Source organism: Podarcis tiliguerta, assembly GCF_965153285.1.
Source record: "Podarcis tiliguerta genome assembly, chromosome: 3".
In the NCBI taxonomy this organism is placed as follows: Eukaryota; Metazoa; Chordata; class Lepidosauria; order Squamata; family Lacertidae; genus Podarcis; species Podarcis tiliguerta.
This window is the reverse complement of record NC_139536.1, coordinates 33,879,226-33,894,486: the sequence shown is the minus strand read 5'-3', so window position 1 is coordinate 33,894,486 and position 15,261 is coordinate 33,879,226. Positions and strand designations below refer to the sequence as shown.

The following is a 15,261-nucleotide window of genomic DNA, read 5'->3' as shown; positions in this document are numbered from 1 at the left end:
ACAGTCATTTTTTTGGTTGCTTTGAACATTTCTCTTTTCTGCATGCTGACCTTCTCGGGGCTGAATTTTTGTGATTTAATATTCTGCTGTATGCCAGGAGTTATTTTGGTCAAAGTGTGGTATAGGTTTAAAATTCAATAAAAGGTATAAACAAAGTAATAATATAAATATATACTAACAACAACTAACAGGAATGGACTGAGTTGAGGGAGAAGAGAAGCCTGATGAAGCTGGTGTCTCCGAATAACCAGCAACATGACAGACTTCCCATCTCTCTCTGTGCTGCAGTCTGAGGGACAGATTTCATTCTCTTTGTCTGGATTGATAGTTCCTTGCATAATCCTGCCTCTCTTTGGGCCTCAATCTGCCCAAAGATCTCATTCTCTGATGCGGAGAAGCTGTGCTTTTCAGTACAAGTTGGAAGGGTGCACTGATCTTGTGTGTATCACCAGCAGTGGAAAACCACAGAAGGAAGTCAGTTAAAAAGTGTGTAGGTCAAAGCAGAGAAATGGGCACTGGCATTTTCAACAACTTCATCTGCCAGCGTCACATTCTGGCCAAATAATAATAATTGTTAAAGGCTGAGTTACAATGGCAGACATGCTTCCACAGGCTTCAAGCCACATGTTTCCCTCCTCCCATTATTACTGCCTGCCTGGGAAATGCAGTTCTTGTATGGTATGGCATGGCAATTTATTAACCCTATTTTTAGGTGCTTCTACAATACTCAAGGACAGATGCAACCCCAATCTGGGTTTATGCAACCCTAAAGGTGAGTGAAACAGGCAAGTCTTAGCAAGACAGATGACGGTCCGACCACGAGATAAAAAGGAGAGAAAATTTAGGAAAACGTTCATCGCCCCCAAACTGTGGACAATGCAGTTCTACGTAGATGGAAGACAAATGACTGGGGCGTCGCAATACAAAGGTCTGCAATCCCCTGCCTCCGACACAAGCTGATCTGCATGGTCATTTACGCAAAACACACAAAGATTACACAATTTATACTGCTCAACACTGAGGCTGCTTGGAGAGACGACTCTCAAAGTGAACTGCGGGCAGTGTTTGTTCGGAAGAGCCGTAAAGCGACAACGTCGTGAAGGAAGCGAGAACGGGCCCTAGAAAGCAAGAAGAGGAGGCTTAGGGGCGGGGCCAACGCCGGAGAGCGCGCGAATGGGAAGCAAGGGGGAGGAGCTTCATCGAGCGCTTTCGTTTTCCCCCCTCAGGGTGAGCTGGGCGGTGGCTTGGGACCCGGAAGTGGAAATGCGCACACCCCGGAAGTGCTAAAGGGTGGCGGTCGCTCTGAGGCGGACGGCTGGCTAAGCTTTCGTGGGCGGCGGAGCCCGGCAGCCGTTGTTGCCGCCGCCATGTTTCTGACCGTGGCCAATTGTGAGTGGGCGGGGGAGGCGGCGGGGAAAGGCGGAAGGGCCCTTTGGGGAAACGGCTGCCTGCCACACCCCCGGGATGGTTGGGCCTGGGCCGAGGCGCCATGGTTCCAGGGGGTACCTGGGTAGAGAAAGCGCCGCTACTGGGATGGAGTAGGGTTGGGTGGGCCGGGGCTTGTAGTTCCTTACAGTGAAAGTTCCTTACCTTTTCAGTACAGTGGTACCTCAGGTTACATACACTTCAGGTTACAGACTCCGCTAACCCAGAAATGGTACCTCAGGTTAAGAACTTTGCTTCAGGATGAGAACAGAAATCGTGCTCTGGCGGCGCAGCGGCAACAGGAGGCCCCATTAGCTAAAGTGGTGCTTCAGGTTAAGAACAGTGTCAGGTTAAGAACGGACTTCCGGAACGAATTAAGTACTTAACCTGAGGTACCACTGTCCTTCGCAGGGGTCACTTCGCATGTGACACTTGATCCAAGGTCATTTGACGATGAAACAGGGCAGCTCGATGCGACCCCTTGTATTACTTTTCCCTGGAAAGCACTTTCGCCTTCCGTTAAATGTTTTCCCCTGCCTTTCCTCCAAGCAGCTTGCGTGGTTCTCTCCTGCTGCTTCTCTTTCCCCTCCTCCCCATTTTATCCTCAAGACAGTCCAACGGGGAAGGTTAGGCTGAGAATCAGTCGGTGGCTGACTCACCCGAGTGGGGATTTGAACACGGCCCCCCAACCTAATTAACATTATCACCCTAATGCAGCACTCGAGCTCCCTGTAATTTAAAAAGGTAGCCATGATAAGCATGAATAATGTACTGTACTATACACATCAAGGCAAAAATCTGTAAGCAAGATGCTGACACAGACGGGCAGCGTTCTTTGAAGGTTCATGTATTGCTCACTCAGATGGGCAGGATGCAATTTCTTCTAAATATCACATTAAAGGTAAAGGACCCCTGACAGTTAAGCCCATTAGGCGTTATGAAAAGGAAAACCCAAGTTTGCCATTGAGCATGCTTTGCCAGGGAACCATGGGCAACACCAGCTCCTTGGTGAGTTTTCCTGACCTACACATTTTCATGTTCACATGGTGTTTTTTTAAGGTCATACCTAAGAATTTAAGTGTGCCTAGAGCCCTTTAGCCTCATTCACCAGCAGTTGGAAAAAATAGAAGATTGATCTACATAGCACTAATTTTCATCATTTCCCTGTGGCTTTCACAACTAGAGAAAATCCCAGCAGCCCAGTTTGTATTCATGTTATCCATTGAATGACAGCTTGCTGCAGGTCATTTTCCATATCAGGATTTTGTTTTGGGATAAATGGAAGTATTATGAATGCGGAGCATGCCTCTTAGTGTCACTGCCTCTCAGCCCAACCTGCTTCACAGGGTTGTTGTGGGGATTAAATGTGGGGGAGGACCATGTATACTACCTTGGGCTCATTGGAGAAAAGGTGGGATATAAATGCAATAAAAATAAATAAATAGAAAGGTAATATGCCTACTGAAAAGTATATATTTTGGCAGGCAAATAGGGACTCTTCCCAGTGAATTGTGTTAGAAGATAGAATAAGAGATTAACAAAGACAAGGCATAAATTGGGGAAGGTCTGAAGCAAAGCTGTGTGGCAGAATGAAATATTGACTCATAAGAGGTGTTGTAGTGCCATCGATGAACTTTCTTAGTGAAAACAATTAGAGTGGCATAGCACTATTGCTTTAGAAGAGGGATGGGGGAACCTGTGGCTGTCCAGATGTTGGGCTACAACTTGTTATCCTTGGCTACTGTCCATGCTGTTTGAGGATTTAGAGCTTTGGAACCCAGCTTCTGTTCCAGCTTTCTGACCCATCTGCTTCAGATGGAAAAACACTTACACAAACAATTAAACAGTAGTTCTGTCTTGGTGTAGTTTGGTGTATCTTTCTGCATTTAGAAATGCATTTAAATAATAAAACAATTTATCAGCAAGTATAATTTTGATAAGAAACACGATGGTAAAATAATTTCTCTTTTTCTTTCCTATTCTGCAAAACCAGTGGCCAAGAGCAAGTCAAAGTAAGTAAAAACTCCCTACTACTATGGTTGTTTTGCTTAGCATTGTAGTTGCAGTTATCAGTGAGTGTCCCAGTGTGGTCTTGGTACTTTTGTCTATGGAGATTGTGGATTTTCTGCAGTAGACTCTTGCTTATCTGTAGACGTGTCACTGCCATTCTTCTACAACTGGAAAGGACTTGTTCACAGAAGATTTCATGTGAGCAATGTGTATGAGGAATTGGGGCCTGATATAGCCTGATAGTGTTGTTTAATAACTCAGTAATAGTGTTGCCTGCAAATGATTTTGTTAAACTTATTGGCTAGTTAGGCAAGTACCTATTGTAGCAAGATATTTGGGCTTTGAATTGTTTGAGCAAGGTACTGTTCACTTGTGAGTAATAGTGACAATGGGCTCATGAGGAATATGCAGTGAAATCTTGAAGCCTGGAGAGAGAAACACAGAATGCTACTGTAGTAAAGTATGAGCTGTATCTATTTAAGTCATACTCAAGAGTTGGCCCATTGAAATTTGTAGACTAAGTCATGCCTGTTGATTTCAGTGGGTCTACACTGACCATGACGTAGGGTAAAATCCTAACACAATTTACTTGGGTAAGTCCCATTGAACACTAGGACTTGCTTCTGATAGGATTGCCCTGTTAATTGGTTGCAGCTCTGTGAATTGGGAGTGGTACTCACGACTCTGAAAAACAGGACTTCATGGATCAGAGACAAGTTTAGTTCAGCTTTAAAATTAAGTACAGTTATATCTCTGCTGTGAAACTATATATGGTAGCTCATGAGTATTGCTGCAGAACTCTTACCACTTAAGCTGCTGGGTAAATTCAAGGGAAGACTCCCTCCTTCTGGAAGGAGTGATACTAAAGTTGCTTTTATTTTTGGAGGGCACAAACCCTTGCATACAAATTGCTAATAGGTGGAGATGATAGGGAGAAGTTAAACAGTCTTGTAGAGTTCAAAAAAATCAGCCTTCAGTGGAGCTGTTGCTAAACCCCTGCAGCTCTGAAAATATCCCTCTAATTCTAGTAGTTTAATCAAATTACTAACATGCATACTTAAAGACAGGTTTTAAGGGAACAAACTGACCTCGGCCTCAACAGCATCCAAATAAAGAGACTTAATAACAACCACCCATCTGTTGGATGGTGAAAAATCATTCGTGGTTCAGAAGATTAGGTCTGCAATGTTTTACACACTTACCTGTGAGAAAGCCCCATTGAAATAAATGGGACTTATTTTTGAATAGACATACAAAGGATTGCTCTGTTAAGAGTGTAAATATAAGCCTGTCTTAATAATAAAATAATGGAGAGTGCAGCCAAGCTGGTGCCAATCATATTGCTTTCCTTTCCTTTGGACCACATCAGTGAGGCCAAGAGGAGAGTCTTGTCAGCTGTGCAGCCCAGAACCTCCATACACACTGCCCAGGCTTGCACCCCAGAGAGGTCACTTTGGTGCTGCTAATGCAGCAAAAACAATGTGGGAGGCAGCAGTTACGAGTTACCTATCTCTGCAGCTACAGCTATGATTCTCCAGTGATCTGACTTCACTCCTAGAGGTGCACTCCATTGTCTCTCAAGTCTGATGCCAGCAAGGGGCTTAGCCATGTGGTCATCTTTTTTAGAAAGCACAGCTGTTATGTGTGTTTTTCAAATGCTGTTTTAATTTTGTTTTAGTGTAATAAGCAATGAAATAGAGGAGTTGTTATCTTTAATATTTATAACACTGATTGGTACTTTACAGTTTATCAGAAAATCTTTTGCAAATATAATTATAGTGAAGTTTTGGCAACATGTAACTTTATCTAAACTTAGTAGGAAGAAAATAAACTAAAATTGTTAACCATGCCTCTAGAAATTATATTATGAATTAAGGTAAAGCAGTATGAATAAATGGCAGGCAGCAGTTCCACTTTTTGTTTATCGTTCTAGGTATATCCTTGTGCGGATGTTGAGTGAAGCAGGAACAGGTTTTGCTTTCAACATGAAAAGAGGCCGACTTGAAGAAAAGTTAGTTAAATTGAAATATGATCCTATAGGTAAGAAGTTGGGGGATGCTTTACAAGGGGTATAAATATTTTATCTTAGCCACTTATTGAATGTGAATAGTATGCATATTCAAATTGTATTACAAACATTCATCCTTGAAATATCCTGGCAGTTTTAGAAGGAACAATGGGTCACAGTGTTTTCTTAAAAAATCTCTGAGCTGTATAGGATGACAGTGGCAGAGTGTGGAGTGGCACATAACAGTGGATGAAATCAAGACCTGTTCCCAACTGCATGAACTCTAATGCTGCTTTATAAGATAGCTTGAAATGAAAATTATATTAACTTTTAGTCTTTTTTATCAAAGGTAAAAGTTAAATTTTATATGAAATAGTAGCTTGTTTTTATAGGATGCTTTTTCAAATATAAAAGTTGTTTTTATTCTTCAGTTTTAAGTGGTTGGTGCAATTGCTTCCCTTTTTTCTCTAGGGAAGCTGTAAAAACTGCAAGGATTTTAGCTTTCACTTAATAAAAGAGCATACAGAAGAGTCTAGAACACTTGAATTCACCAGCTTATTGGCTAAAAAGCAAACTGGCCAATTCAGCAGCTTATTTACTAGCTTAAAAGCCACACAGTGGCCTTAAGTGCTCCTGGAAGCTCGTCTTTCCCATTGTTATTCTTTTTTTAATGATGCACATGTCTATGTGATAAGTCCAGGAACATGTAAATAGACATATTTTGATATTGCATTGACATGTTAAAATGCATTCATTTCACTATCACAGTTAGGAAAATGCTGTGGTGCTGGGATTTTCAGTGACACAATCCAAATGAGCTAAAATATTAACAGTTGACAATATTGATCAGCTTTGTAAATAGAAATTCAGGAGCTGGTCATCTGCCTTGCCCCTTGTGCAACTGCCCCTGCCCCGGCGGGCCATATTAGACTCAGCATTTAAAGAGTTAGGAACATGCACATTAAAGATGAATATGAAGAGGATGTGGGTATGTTTAGCTAGAATGAACTGCAGGTCTCATTGCTTATATAAGGCAATTGAAAAAGCTATTTTAGAAGTTACTATTATTAATTTACATACCACCCTTTATGCGAAGATCCCTGGGCAGTGTACAACATTAGGAACATAATTTACGCAGCATAATAAAAAATAATAATACAGAGCATAACAATACACAACATAAAAATTAAAGAATCATAATAACAGTCCTCCCATATTTAACAAGTCATAGATTATTTAATATCCAAAGGCTTAAAGAGGAATGTTTTTGCCTGGCACCTAAAAACATGTAATGATGGCACCAGGTGAACCTCTTGGGTGGGGGGAGAGCATACTACAGATGGGGAGCCACCAGAGAAAAGACCCATTCTTGTATTTTCATCCACTGAACCTCTCAGGGATGGGGGACATAGAGAAGGGCCTCGGATGATGACCGCAGGTCTGGGTCTGTTAATATGGGGAGAGGCTCAGGGATTGAGGTCTTGAGGTATGTAAGGTTTTATAGGTTAGCACCAGCACTTTGAATTGGGCCCAGAAACTAATTGGCAGCCAGGATTGGCATTATATTCTCAAACTGTCTTGTTCTGGTCAGCAACTTGGCTTTCAAATTTTGCACCAGCTGAAGCTTCCAAACCATTTTTAGAGGCAGCCCCAAGTATGTCAGTGATGTAAACTGGACTAGAATTGTAAACACAGACTATGTTTTCTTCCTTGTTTTAAAAGGAGACAATAGTAAAATTCTGTTTTTCCCCCATGGAGTGTTCTAATTCATAAGAACAGATACCCACCTGTTTTTTTGACTGCTCTGCTGCTGTTTTTTTTTTAAACTGTGGTGTTGATTATTCATGCTTCCAAAAAAGCAAGATACATGGCAAGATACACATGACTGAGCTGGTCAGTGGTCAGGTATGTAGGTTTGATAAAGCCTTTTGAAAACCTAAACTAACTTTATTTCATTTTCTGTCTATAGTTAAACAGCGTGTCCTCTTCAAAGAGCTGAAAAAGGTCCGTTCCCTGTAGACGACAAATGGCAAAAATGATTGATTCATACATGAGGCACACTCATAGGAGGAAATGCTAGCCCCGTAGTTCTCAGAAAGGAGAGGAAATGGACTGAGATGGCTGTCTCCTGTAATTTGAAGACCATTGTGAAAGAGAACAATGTAGAAAAAGAAAGTTTTTGGTGTCTAGCCATGGATCATCATAAGCAGCAACATATTTATAGTTAATTTTACAGCTCTCAATTTATATAAAAAAATCAAATTCCCTTGTCTCTGTGTGTTTCATTTCAACACCACTGTGGAACTGCCTGCAGTCTTGAAATGTTTGTTTCACATAGCAATAATATTAAAAATTCTAGTAGGACCTTAGTCGAACAGTTTCCAAAGTTTTCTTAGGCATCCAACCACACAAATAATCAGCAGCCAACTTCAAGGGGATGTTCCTTTACAGCTACAGCTTACTGGGTACATAATTACATCCAAGCATCTTGTCATACTTGAAAATGTTTCCAGTGAAACCAGTATTAAATTCAACTTCATTGAAGGCTTTTTTTGGAACAGCTAATTAATTTTGCCTAAAGCTGCCATTCCAAATATATATATATACTTGACAGACAGACAGAGCGAGCTGCTACAATACTCCATTGCCTGGTCAGCTAGCCTTTCGTTAAGTATTTGTTGTGCTAGCAGGTCCAGTGTAAACACTGAACAACATTGTTTCTAAATTTATCAGCTGTGTTTTCCAACAAAGAAAATTCAGTTACCTAAGAAGTTTTATTCTTAAAAAAAAACTTGCCATTTTGAGATCACAACTTCAGAAATTATTTTGTGAAACATTTATTATAATTAAGGCATCATAACAACATCAAACCAAACTGCATCTCTTCACATCCCTTAACTGAGGAATGGGAGTGTCTCATTCACAGATCTGAAGTCAAGTATTTCACAGCGTCCTGGAAAGACCCTGCAGTGAATGGTACCCTGCACACCTTATTAGGGGCCAGGACCTAAGTATAAGAATGTGTTCGATACAGTTGTCTCCTTTCAGATAATTGTTGAAATTATACATTATCTTACAAATTGAAAATCAGTGGACCACCATTGTGACAGTGCAGTGGACAGGTTAGAATAGGTCTTGGGGCAAGTCCTTTCTATAGGGATAGGAAGCCTGGGTCCCTGTTGCTTGGACACTAATCGTCGCAATGAAGTTACTGTTCCCCAGCATTTCTTCTAGCGGCAGGTTGGGATAGTAAGCCAGGTAGAAAGCCAGTGCCCCCACAAAGCTGTCGCCTGCTCCCTGAAAGAGACAAACCAAAGTTACTGCTCCTTCAAACGTAGTTACGTAGAAAGTCCTGCAAAGGGAAAGTTTGCCTAAACAAATAAGTATTTTCATGAAATCTGAGTTTGAATATACATTTAAATTTGGATTTTATGAAAATACATTTATGTACATGTGTGCTCTGCAGTGAATGGCTAGAATTTGGTGACGGCATATATACAGTGATTACTGTAATTACAGTAATCTTGGATTACTATTTTCAGACACTAGTTGAATATTATTATATTTATTTATTTATACCCTACCCATCTGGCTGGGCTTCCCCAGTCGCTCTGGGCGGCTTCCAACAGAATATTAAAATGCAATACAATACAATATAATACAATAATCTATTAAACATTAAAAGCTTCCCTAAACAGGGCTGCCTTCCGATGTCTTCTAAAAATCTGGGAGTTGTTTTTCTCTTTGATATCTGGTGGGAGGGCGTTTATTCCCCTACCTTAAAAACACAGAAGTACCATATTTTTTGCTCTGTAAGACTCACTTTTTCCCTCCTAAAAAGGGGAAATGTGTGTGTGTCTTATAGAGCGAATGCAGGCTGCACAGCTATCACAGAAGCCAGAACAGCAAAAGTGATTGCTGCTTTTGCTGCGCAGCGATCCCTCTTGCTGTTCTGGCTTCTGAGATTCAGAATATTTTTTTTCTTGTTTTCCTCCTCCAAAAATTAGGTGTATCTTACGGTCTGGTACATCTTATAGAGCGAAAAATACGGTAAATGTTGACTCTCATGTATAAGTGACTTAAATTCACTGGTATATTTCTGAGCTTGTGGACATGGAGAATAAAGTGATCAGTGGCTGCTACCCATGACAGCTATGTGACAAAATTACAAGTATTCTTTCTATTCTGATGGATTGGCTTATTCTATGTTATACAAGTCTCATAAAAGTTTTATAAACTGTAATAAAGTTTCAGCCACCTTACATATTACATATTAACATACTATTACATATTACATATTAAAAAACTAACTCATTTTAATATTATTTTTAATATTATTTAATATTAACTATTTTAATAAACATATTAAAATACTAACTCAACAGCTTTGTGCTTGAGACCCACCTCCTGCTACAATGAGAAATGAAGTTTATCCATCTATTCATAAGATGATGTTGGCTTTGTTTGCCTCCCTTACTTCTAAGATAATAAGTTAACCTAGCCATTGTCTCCACTTTTTTGCACAGAGAATGCTTGCTGCTCCTAATGTGTAAGAAATTCTTCACATTCAGATTGTAAAGATGCCTTCACATACGCCAATAGTAATAAAAGATGCAGTGGAATGTGCTACTGAAAAATTTCATATGCTTGTCTTTTTTCTTATTTACATTACTATCACATATGAAAAAGTTGGTTTTTTTGAATTTTCAGCAAGTTGTGAGAACAGGCTGCTGGACTAGGTGGTTGTGTGTTTTTTTTAGTCTGATCCAGCAGGGCTCTCCTTATGTATGATGTTCTTATTCACAAATTTTTGTGTCAAATGATCACCATTCATTGAACATTCATTCTCCAAATGGCAGTACAAATCTGCAAGATATAATGTGAGTAGCAGAGACAAATATGAAATGGTGGCTTGGTGAAAAGATTAGCAAACCTCTCACATTAGTGGCATCTGTACAAGATTAGTCTTCAAGGTGCTTTAAGGGGAAGCAATACAAATACAAACATATTTCAGACTCCAAACTTGTACAACCCACATTCCCCTGGTTACTTTCTAGGAGTCATCCTTAGTCTTTAAAGTTCTGCAGCCCAATGTGTTAATACGTGCCTACCCACCCACCAAGTTTGTAGCAGAAGTGCCTTCATTCTGCTTTCCATCTGTAGTTCTTCTGAAATCCAGCTGTGCTTCTGTACAGCTGTGGGTTCTAAAAGGCGGTTTGATGCACTTCTGCTTCCTTCAGTTTATACAGCTGGAAATGTAAGCCCTGTGCTGGCTGCCTCCTGTCCCTACTAGCACTCATTGATGCGGCAGCAAAAAAGAAAGAAAAGAAAAGCTAATGCTATTCCAGGTTGCATCAACAGAAATATAGTGTCCAGATCAAGGGAAGTAATAGTAGTAATCTCTTCTGCCTTGGTCAGACCACACCTGGAATACTGTGTCCATTTTGGGGTGACACAATTTAAGAAGAATATTGACCAGCTAGAATGTGTGACCAAGATGATCAAGGGGCTGGAAACCAAGCCTTATGAGAAAGGGTTGAGGTAGTTGGGTATGTTTAGCCTGGAAAAGAGGAGAGGAAGAGGAGATATGATAGCCTTCTTCGAATGTCTAAAAGGGCTGTAATGTGGAAGATGGAATAAGCTTGATTTCTCCTGGTCTGGAGGGTAGGACCCCAACCAATGGCTTCAAGTTACAAGACTAAACTGACTAAACATCAGGAAGAACTTTCTGATGCTAAGAGCTGTTCAACAGTAGAATGGACTACCTTGGAAGGTGGTGGGCTCTACTTCCTTCGAGGTTTTTAAACAGGTTGGATGGCCATCTGCCATAGATGCTTTAGTTGAAATTCCTCCATTGCTGGGGTTGGAGTACATGACCCTTTGGATCCCTTCAATGAATGCACTCTGCTGGGCCACCACCACCCTTGTGTCTGAGGGTGGTGGAACTACCAAGGCACCCTCCACCCTTATAACCAGAGAAGGGGAAGGAGGCGATCTTTTAGTTCTCAGCCTATGGGTCTCAAAGCCTGTGCAAGTAGATGGCAGGAAGGCTTCATAAATAAACCCTAAACAACTCTTGCTTTTAATCCTCAACTTGCATGACAATACCACTTAGAACTTTTTGATTTGTCGTCATATTATAATGCTGTGTTGACACTTGTAACCAAATGTAGGAAACGCTTGTGTTAACACTTGGGAACTGCTTAGTCAGAATTTGTCCACAACTTTTCTGCTGAAGAAAGAGAGATGTTTGAGTGGGTGGAAAACCCATTTGCAGCTGATGCCACAAAGTTGTTTTTATCTGTTCAAAAGGAACAACTTATCGAATAGCCATGTGATTTGACCTTCAAAGACAATTTTTTTTGGAAGTGAGGTTTTCTGAATTTTGGCTTCATTTTACACACACACACACACACACAACTTAGTTACTATTGAGTAACCTGAACTTGTGGCTTAAGAAATGCTTGTGCTTTCATTTAGGGGTACAGATTTTTGAGAAGCAGGTTTTTCTGCAGAGACTACTATGAAGATGAAATAAAAGGCTATGTATCAATAATGATCTGAGGTTATGTCTGACAACCATCAAACCCTACACATTGTCAAAAAGCAAGCTCAGCCATCCCACTAATACTTGCCCAAATTGGCTTTATTGTGGAAAAACTATTTTAAATATTCAGTTTGTTATATTTAACACCACTTGTGTAACCATATTTTTTGGACCAGATTTTTATAACTTAGGAAGCAATATCTTGCAATCAGAAGACTGGTATTCTTACATTCCCATTAAAAACTGTTAATAACTTTCTAAGTACTATAAATAGTTCAACGAATTCTACGTTAATAGAGGCGTTAAGTAAATTTGGATGCCTTGGGTAATGGTTATAAATAGGCAAACTTACATTTAAGATGCATGAAACTGACAGCTGCTGAAGACTAAAAGTCCAAAATTCATGTGATAATAGAATGATGGGTTACCACGCCAAGCAAATTTGGACAGTGGGAGCCACTGTTTTAGTTAGCCCTCCACAAAAACTTGATCCACATTCCACTAACACAGGAGAAGAAGAAGAAGAAGAAGAAGAAGAAGAAGAAGAAGAAGAAGAGGAGTTTGGATTTGATATCCCTCCTTTCACTCCCTTTAAGGAGTCTCAAAGCGACTAACATTCTCCTTTCCCTTCCTCCCCCACAACAAACACTCTGTGAGGTGAGTGGGGCTGAGAGACTTCAAAGAAGTGTGACTGGCCCAAGGTCACCCAGCAGCTGCATGTGGAGGAGCGGAGACGCGAACCCGGTTCCCCAGATTACGAGACTACCTCTCTTAACCACTACACCATACTGGCTCTCAGTGGGGAACCTCAGACCCAGGGGCAAAATGCAGCCCATACAGGCCTCTGGGTAGTTTTTGGGGCTCTCTCCAGGCTGCACCTTCTCATCAACCCTGCTTCAAGCCATGAGTGTTTTTGCCTGTGTTTTGGAAAGTGTCCTCGCAGTCTAATAATGTTTCTTGCTTACTTGGATGGAGGTTAGATATGGGTGGGTGTATAGGAAGATTGCCCAGAAGCAAATGTGGCCCTTGGGGTGAAAAACATTCTGCAGCCTTGCAACAACAAATCCCACTGAGTCCAATGGTTCTGTTCTAAGCATGACCAAGGCCCCATCTGCACTGTATCATACCACTTTGAACAGCCACGGCTTTGCCCAAAGGATCCTGGGAAATGTAGTTTGTGAAGTGTGTTGAGAATTGTTGGGAGACACCTATTTCCCTCACCATTTCTGGAATTCCCTGAGAATTCTGCTTGGAGTTGTGGGGTGCAGATAGGCACCCTGACATTTCCCTGTGGGGAAAGTCCAATGTGCCTGTGCTTTTAAAATGAAAGTGGAGTTATAAAGATGTGGAATATGTGTACAGAGAGAAATTATTCTCTGTCTCAAAAGAACAGCTGGATTTCCACGTCAAGATTCCTTGGCAGCAGGTTCAAGACTGACGAAAGGGAATTTTTGGAAACCACAAAATTATGGAACGCATTTCCCACAAGATTTGCTGGTGGCCACTTGCTCAGCTGCAATTTTTATTTTTTTTAAAGGCGTAGACGAAATCGTAAAGGACAATCCCTAGCAAAAGCTTATTTAGTCACTGCAGCTAAGAATGGATCCTTCGTATACAGAGACAATCTCTCTCCCATGTTAAGGGGGTGGGTGGGGGTGCTTTTTATTTTCCTGCTCTTATTTGGCAATAGTAGCTGTATTTTATTTCCTGCTGCAGCTTCAGCATCAACTTGTAAGGGATGTTTTATCTTTGTTGCTAGCCATTTTGAGCTCTTTGGAGGAAAGAGACAGCAAATATGTTTTAAATAAAAAAAATAAAATAAAATCCCACCTTCTTTCTCAGTTACTCTGGAGAGGTGATGTCTTTCCTAATGGCCTTGAATCAATACTGGCACAAAATGTTGGTCAGCCTTATACAGAGTCAGACTTTTGGTCCATCTATCTCCCTTCTTCTTCTTTGGTGATCACTCGTAGCCGAGTAAGATTGTCTTCCATAAACACAGTTTTAACAATGAGTCCATAAGTGACTGTGGAGGCCAATTCTGGATCATCCACAGTGGGGACATTGGTTACCGGGCGGGAGCTAATCACAGTGTGGATTTGCCAAACGTGCCTTCCTATTAGCACATTTCTCCCTTGCTTCCTGAGTTTGAGTGTCTTCAAAGCCCATGACACCTTTGGTAAAGGCTGTTCTTCAATTGGAGTGCTAACAAGGCAAGTGTTTCCCAATTGTTGGTGTTTATACTACATTTTTTAAAATTTGCTTTGAGACAGTCTTTAAATCTCTTTTGTTGACCACCAACATTACGCTTTCCATTTTTAAGTGTGGAATAAGTTGCTTTGGAAGGCGATAATCAGGCACCCACACAATATGACCAGTCCAACGAAGTTGATGTTGAAGAATCATTGCTTCAACACTGGTGACCTTTGGTTCTTCCAGTACACTGATATTAGTTCGCCTGTCTTCCCACTATTGCCTGCTACACTGGCTGCCAGTGGCTCTCCACAGTTACAGAGACGGATCTCTCCCAGCCCTATTTGAAGATGCTGGTGATTGAACCTGGGACCCTTCTGCACGCAAAACAGATGCTCTACCACTGAGCTATGGCCCTCCTTTCATTAAAGGAAAATACTTATTCACGCAGCACATATGGAACTTGCTCAACAGAAAACAGTGACAGCCACAAACCTTTAAAAGAGGATTAGACAAATTCATGGGAGAGAGGGCTCTTGATTGCTACTAGCTATGATGGTCCTGCTCTGCCTTCATGGTTGGAGGCAGCAGTGCTCCTGAATAGCAGTGGCTGGAAAACACAGGAGAGGAGAATGCTCTTCTGCTCAATCCTGCTTGTGGGTTTCTCATGGGCATCTGGTTAGCCACTGGGAGAAAGGGATGCTGGACTAGATGGGCCAGTGGGCGGATCCAGCAGTCTCTTCTTACTTCCCCCTGAAGGTGAGGTAAGGTGATCTTTGGCTTCCACTGTCTAATGGGCACACAGCCTTTTAGGTTTCAGAATTCTGAAATGTTAGGCGGAATAGACTTGTGAGGGACAAAGCTGAGTGAACTCAAACAAGTATACACTGCAAATATAACAGGTTAGTCAGTGGCTCATGAAGCCATGATGGCTTTATATAACAGTCTAAGAAGCTCTTTAAGGACAAGTGCATTATAACTGGAAATAGTCTTGTGGGACAGCCTTACTTCCCCTCTGTGAAGAACTTGCCAGCCAGTCCACTTTAAAAATAAAAGGATATTCTTCATTGTACAAAAT

General features: G+C 41.1%; 1 protein-coding gene and 1 long non-coding RNA gene across 6 annotated transcripts in view; one reads left to right on the top strand and one right to left on the bottom strand.

Annotated features, from left to right (window-relative positions):
- Window positions 1-1,258: 1,258 nt before the first annotated feature.
- Window positions 1,259-8,233, top strand: LOC310674833. Of its 2 annotated transcripts, XR_014509768.1 has the most exons (4): window positions 1,281-1,389; window positions 3,419-3,437; window positions 7,413-7,955; window positions 8,100-8,233. It is a non-coding gene; the product is annotated as an uncharacterized lncRNA (long non-coding RNA). The 2 variants fall into 2 exon arrangements; XR_014509769.1 differs by lacking the exon at window positions 8,100-8,233 and having other exon boundaries at window positions 1,259-1,389; window positions 7,413-7,811.
- Window positions 8,234-8,264: 31 nt separating this feature from the next.
- Window positions 8,265-15,261, bottom strand: part of RBKS (ribokinase) — a 63,234-nt gene continuing 56,237 nt past the window's right edge. For all 4 annotated transcript variants that reach the window (XM_083434571.1, XM_083434574.1, XM_083434573.1 and 1 more), the window contains one exon: window positions 8,265-8,740. In XM_083434571.1, the coding sequence (XP_083290697.1) occupies window positions 8,567-8,740 (174 nt within the window). In that variant the 3' untranslated portion in view covers window positions 8,265-8,566. The remainder of the gene's footprint in view (window positions 8,741-15,261) is intronic.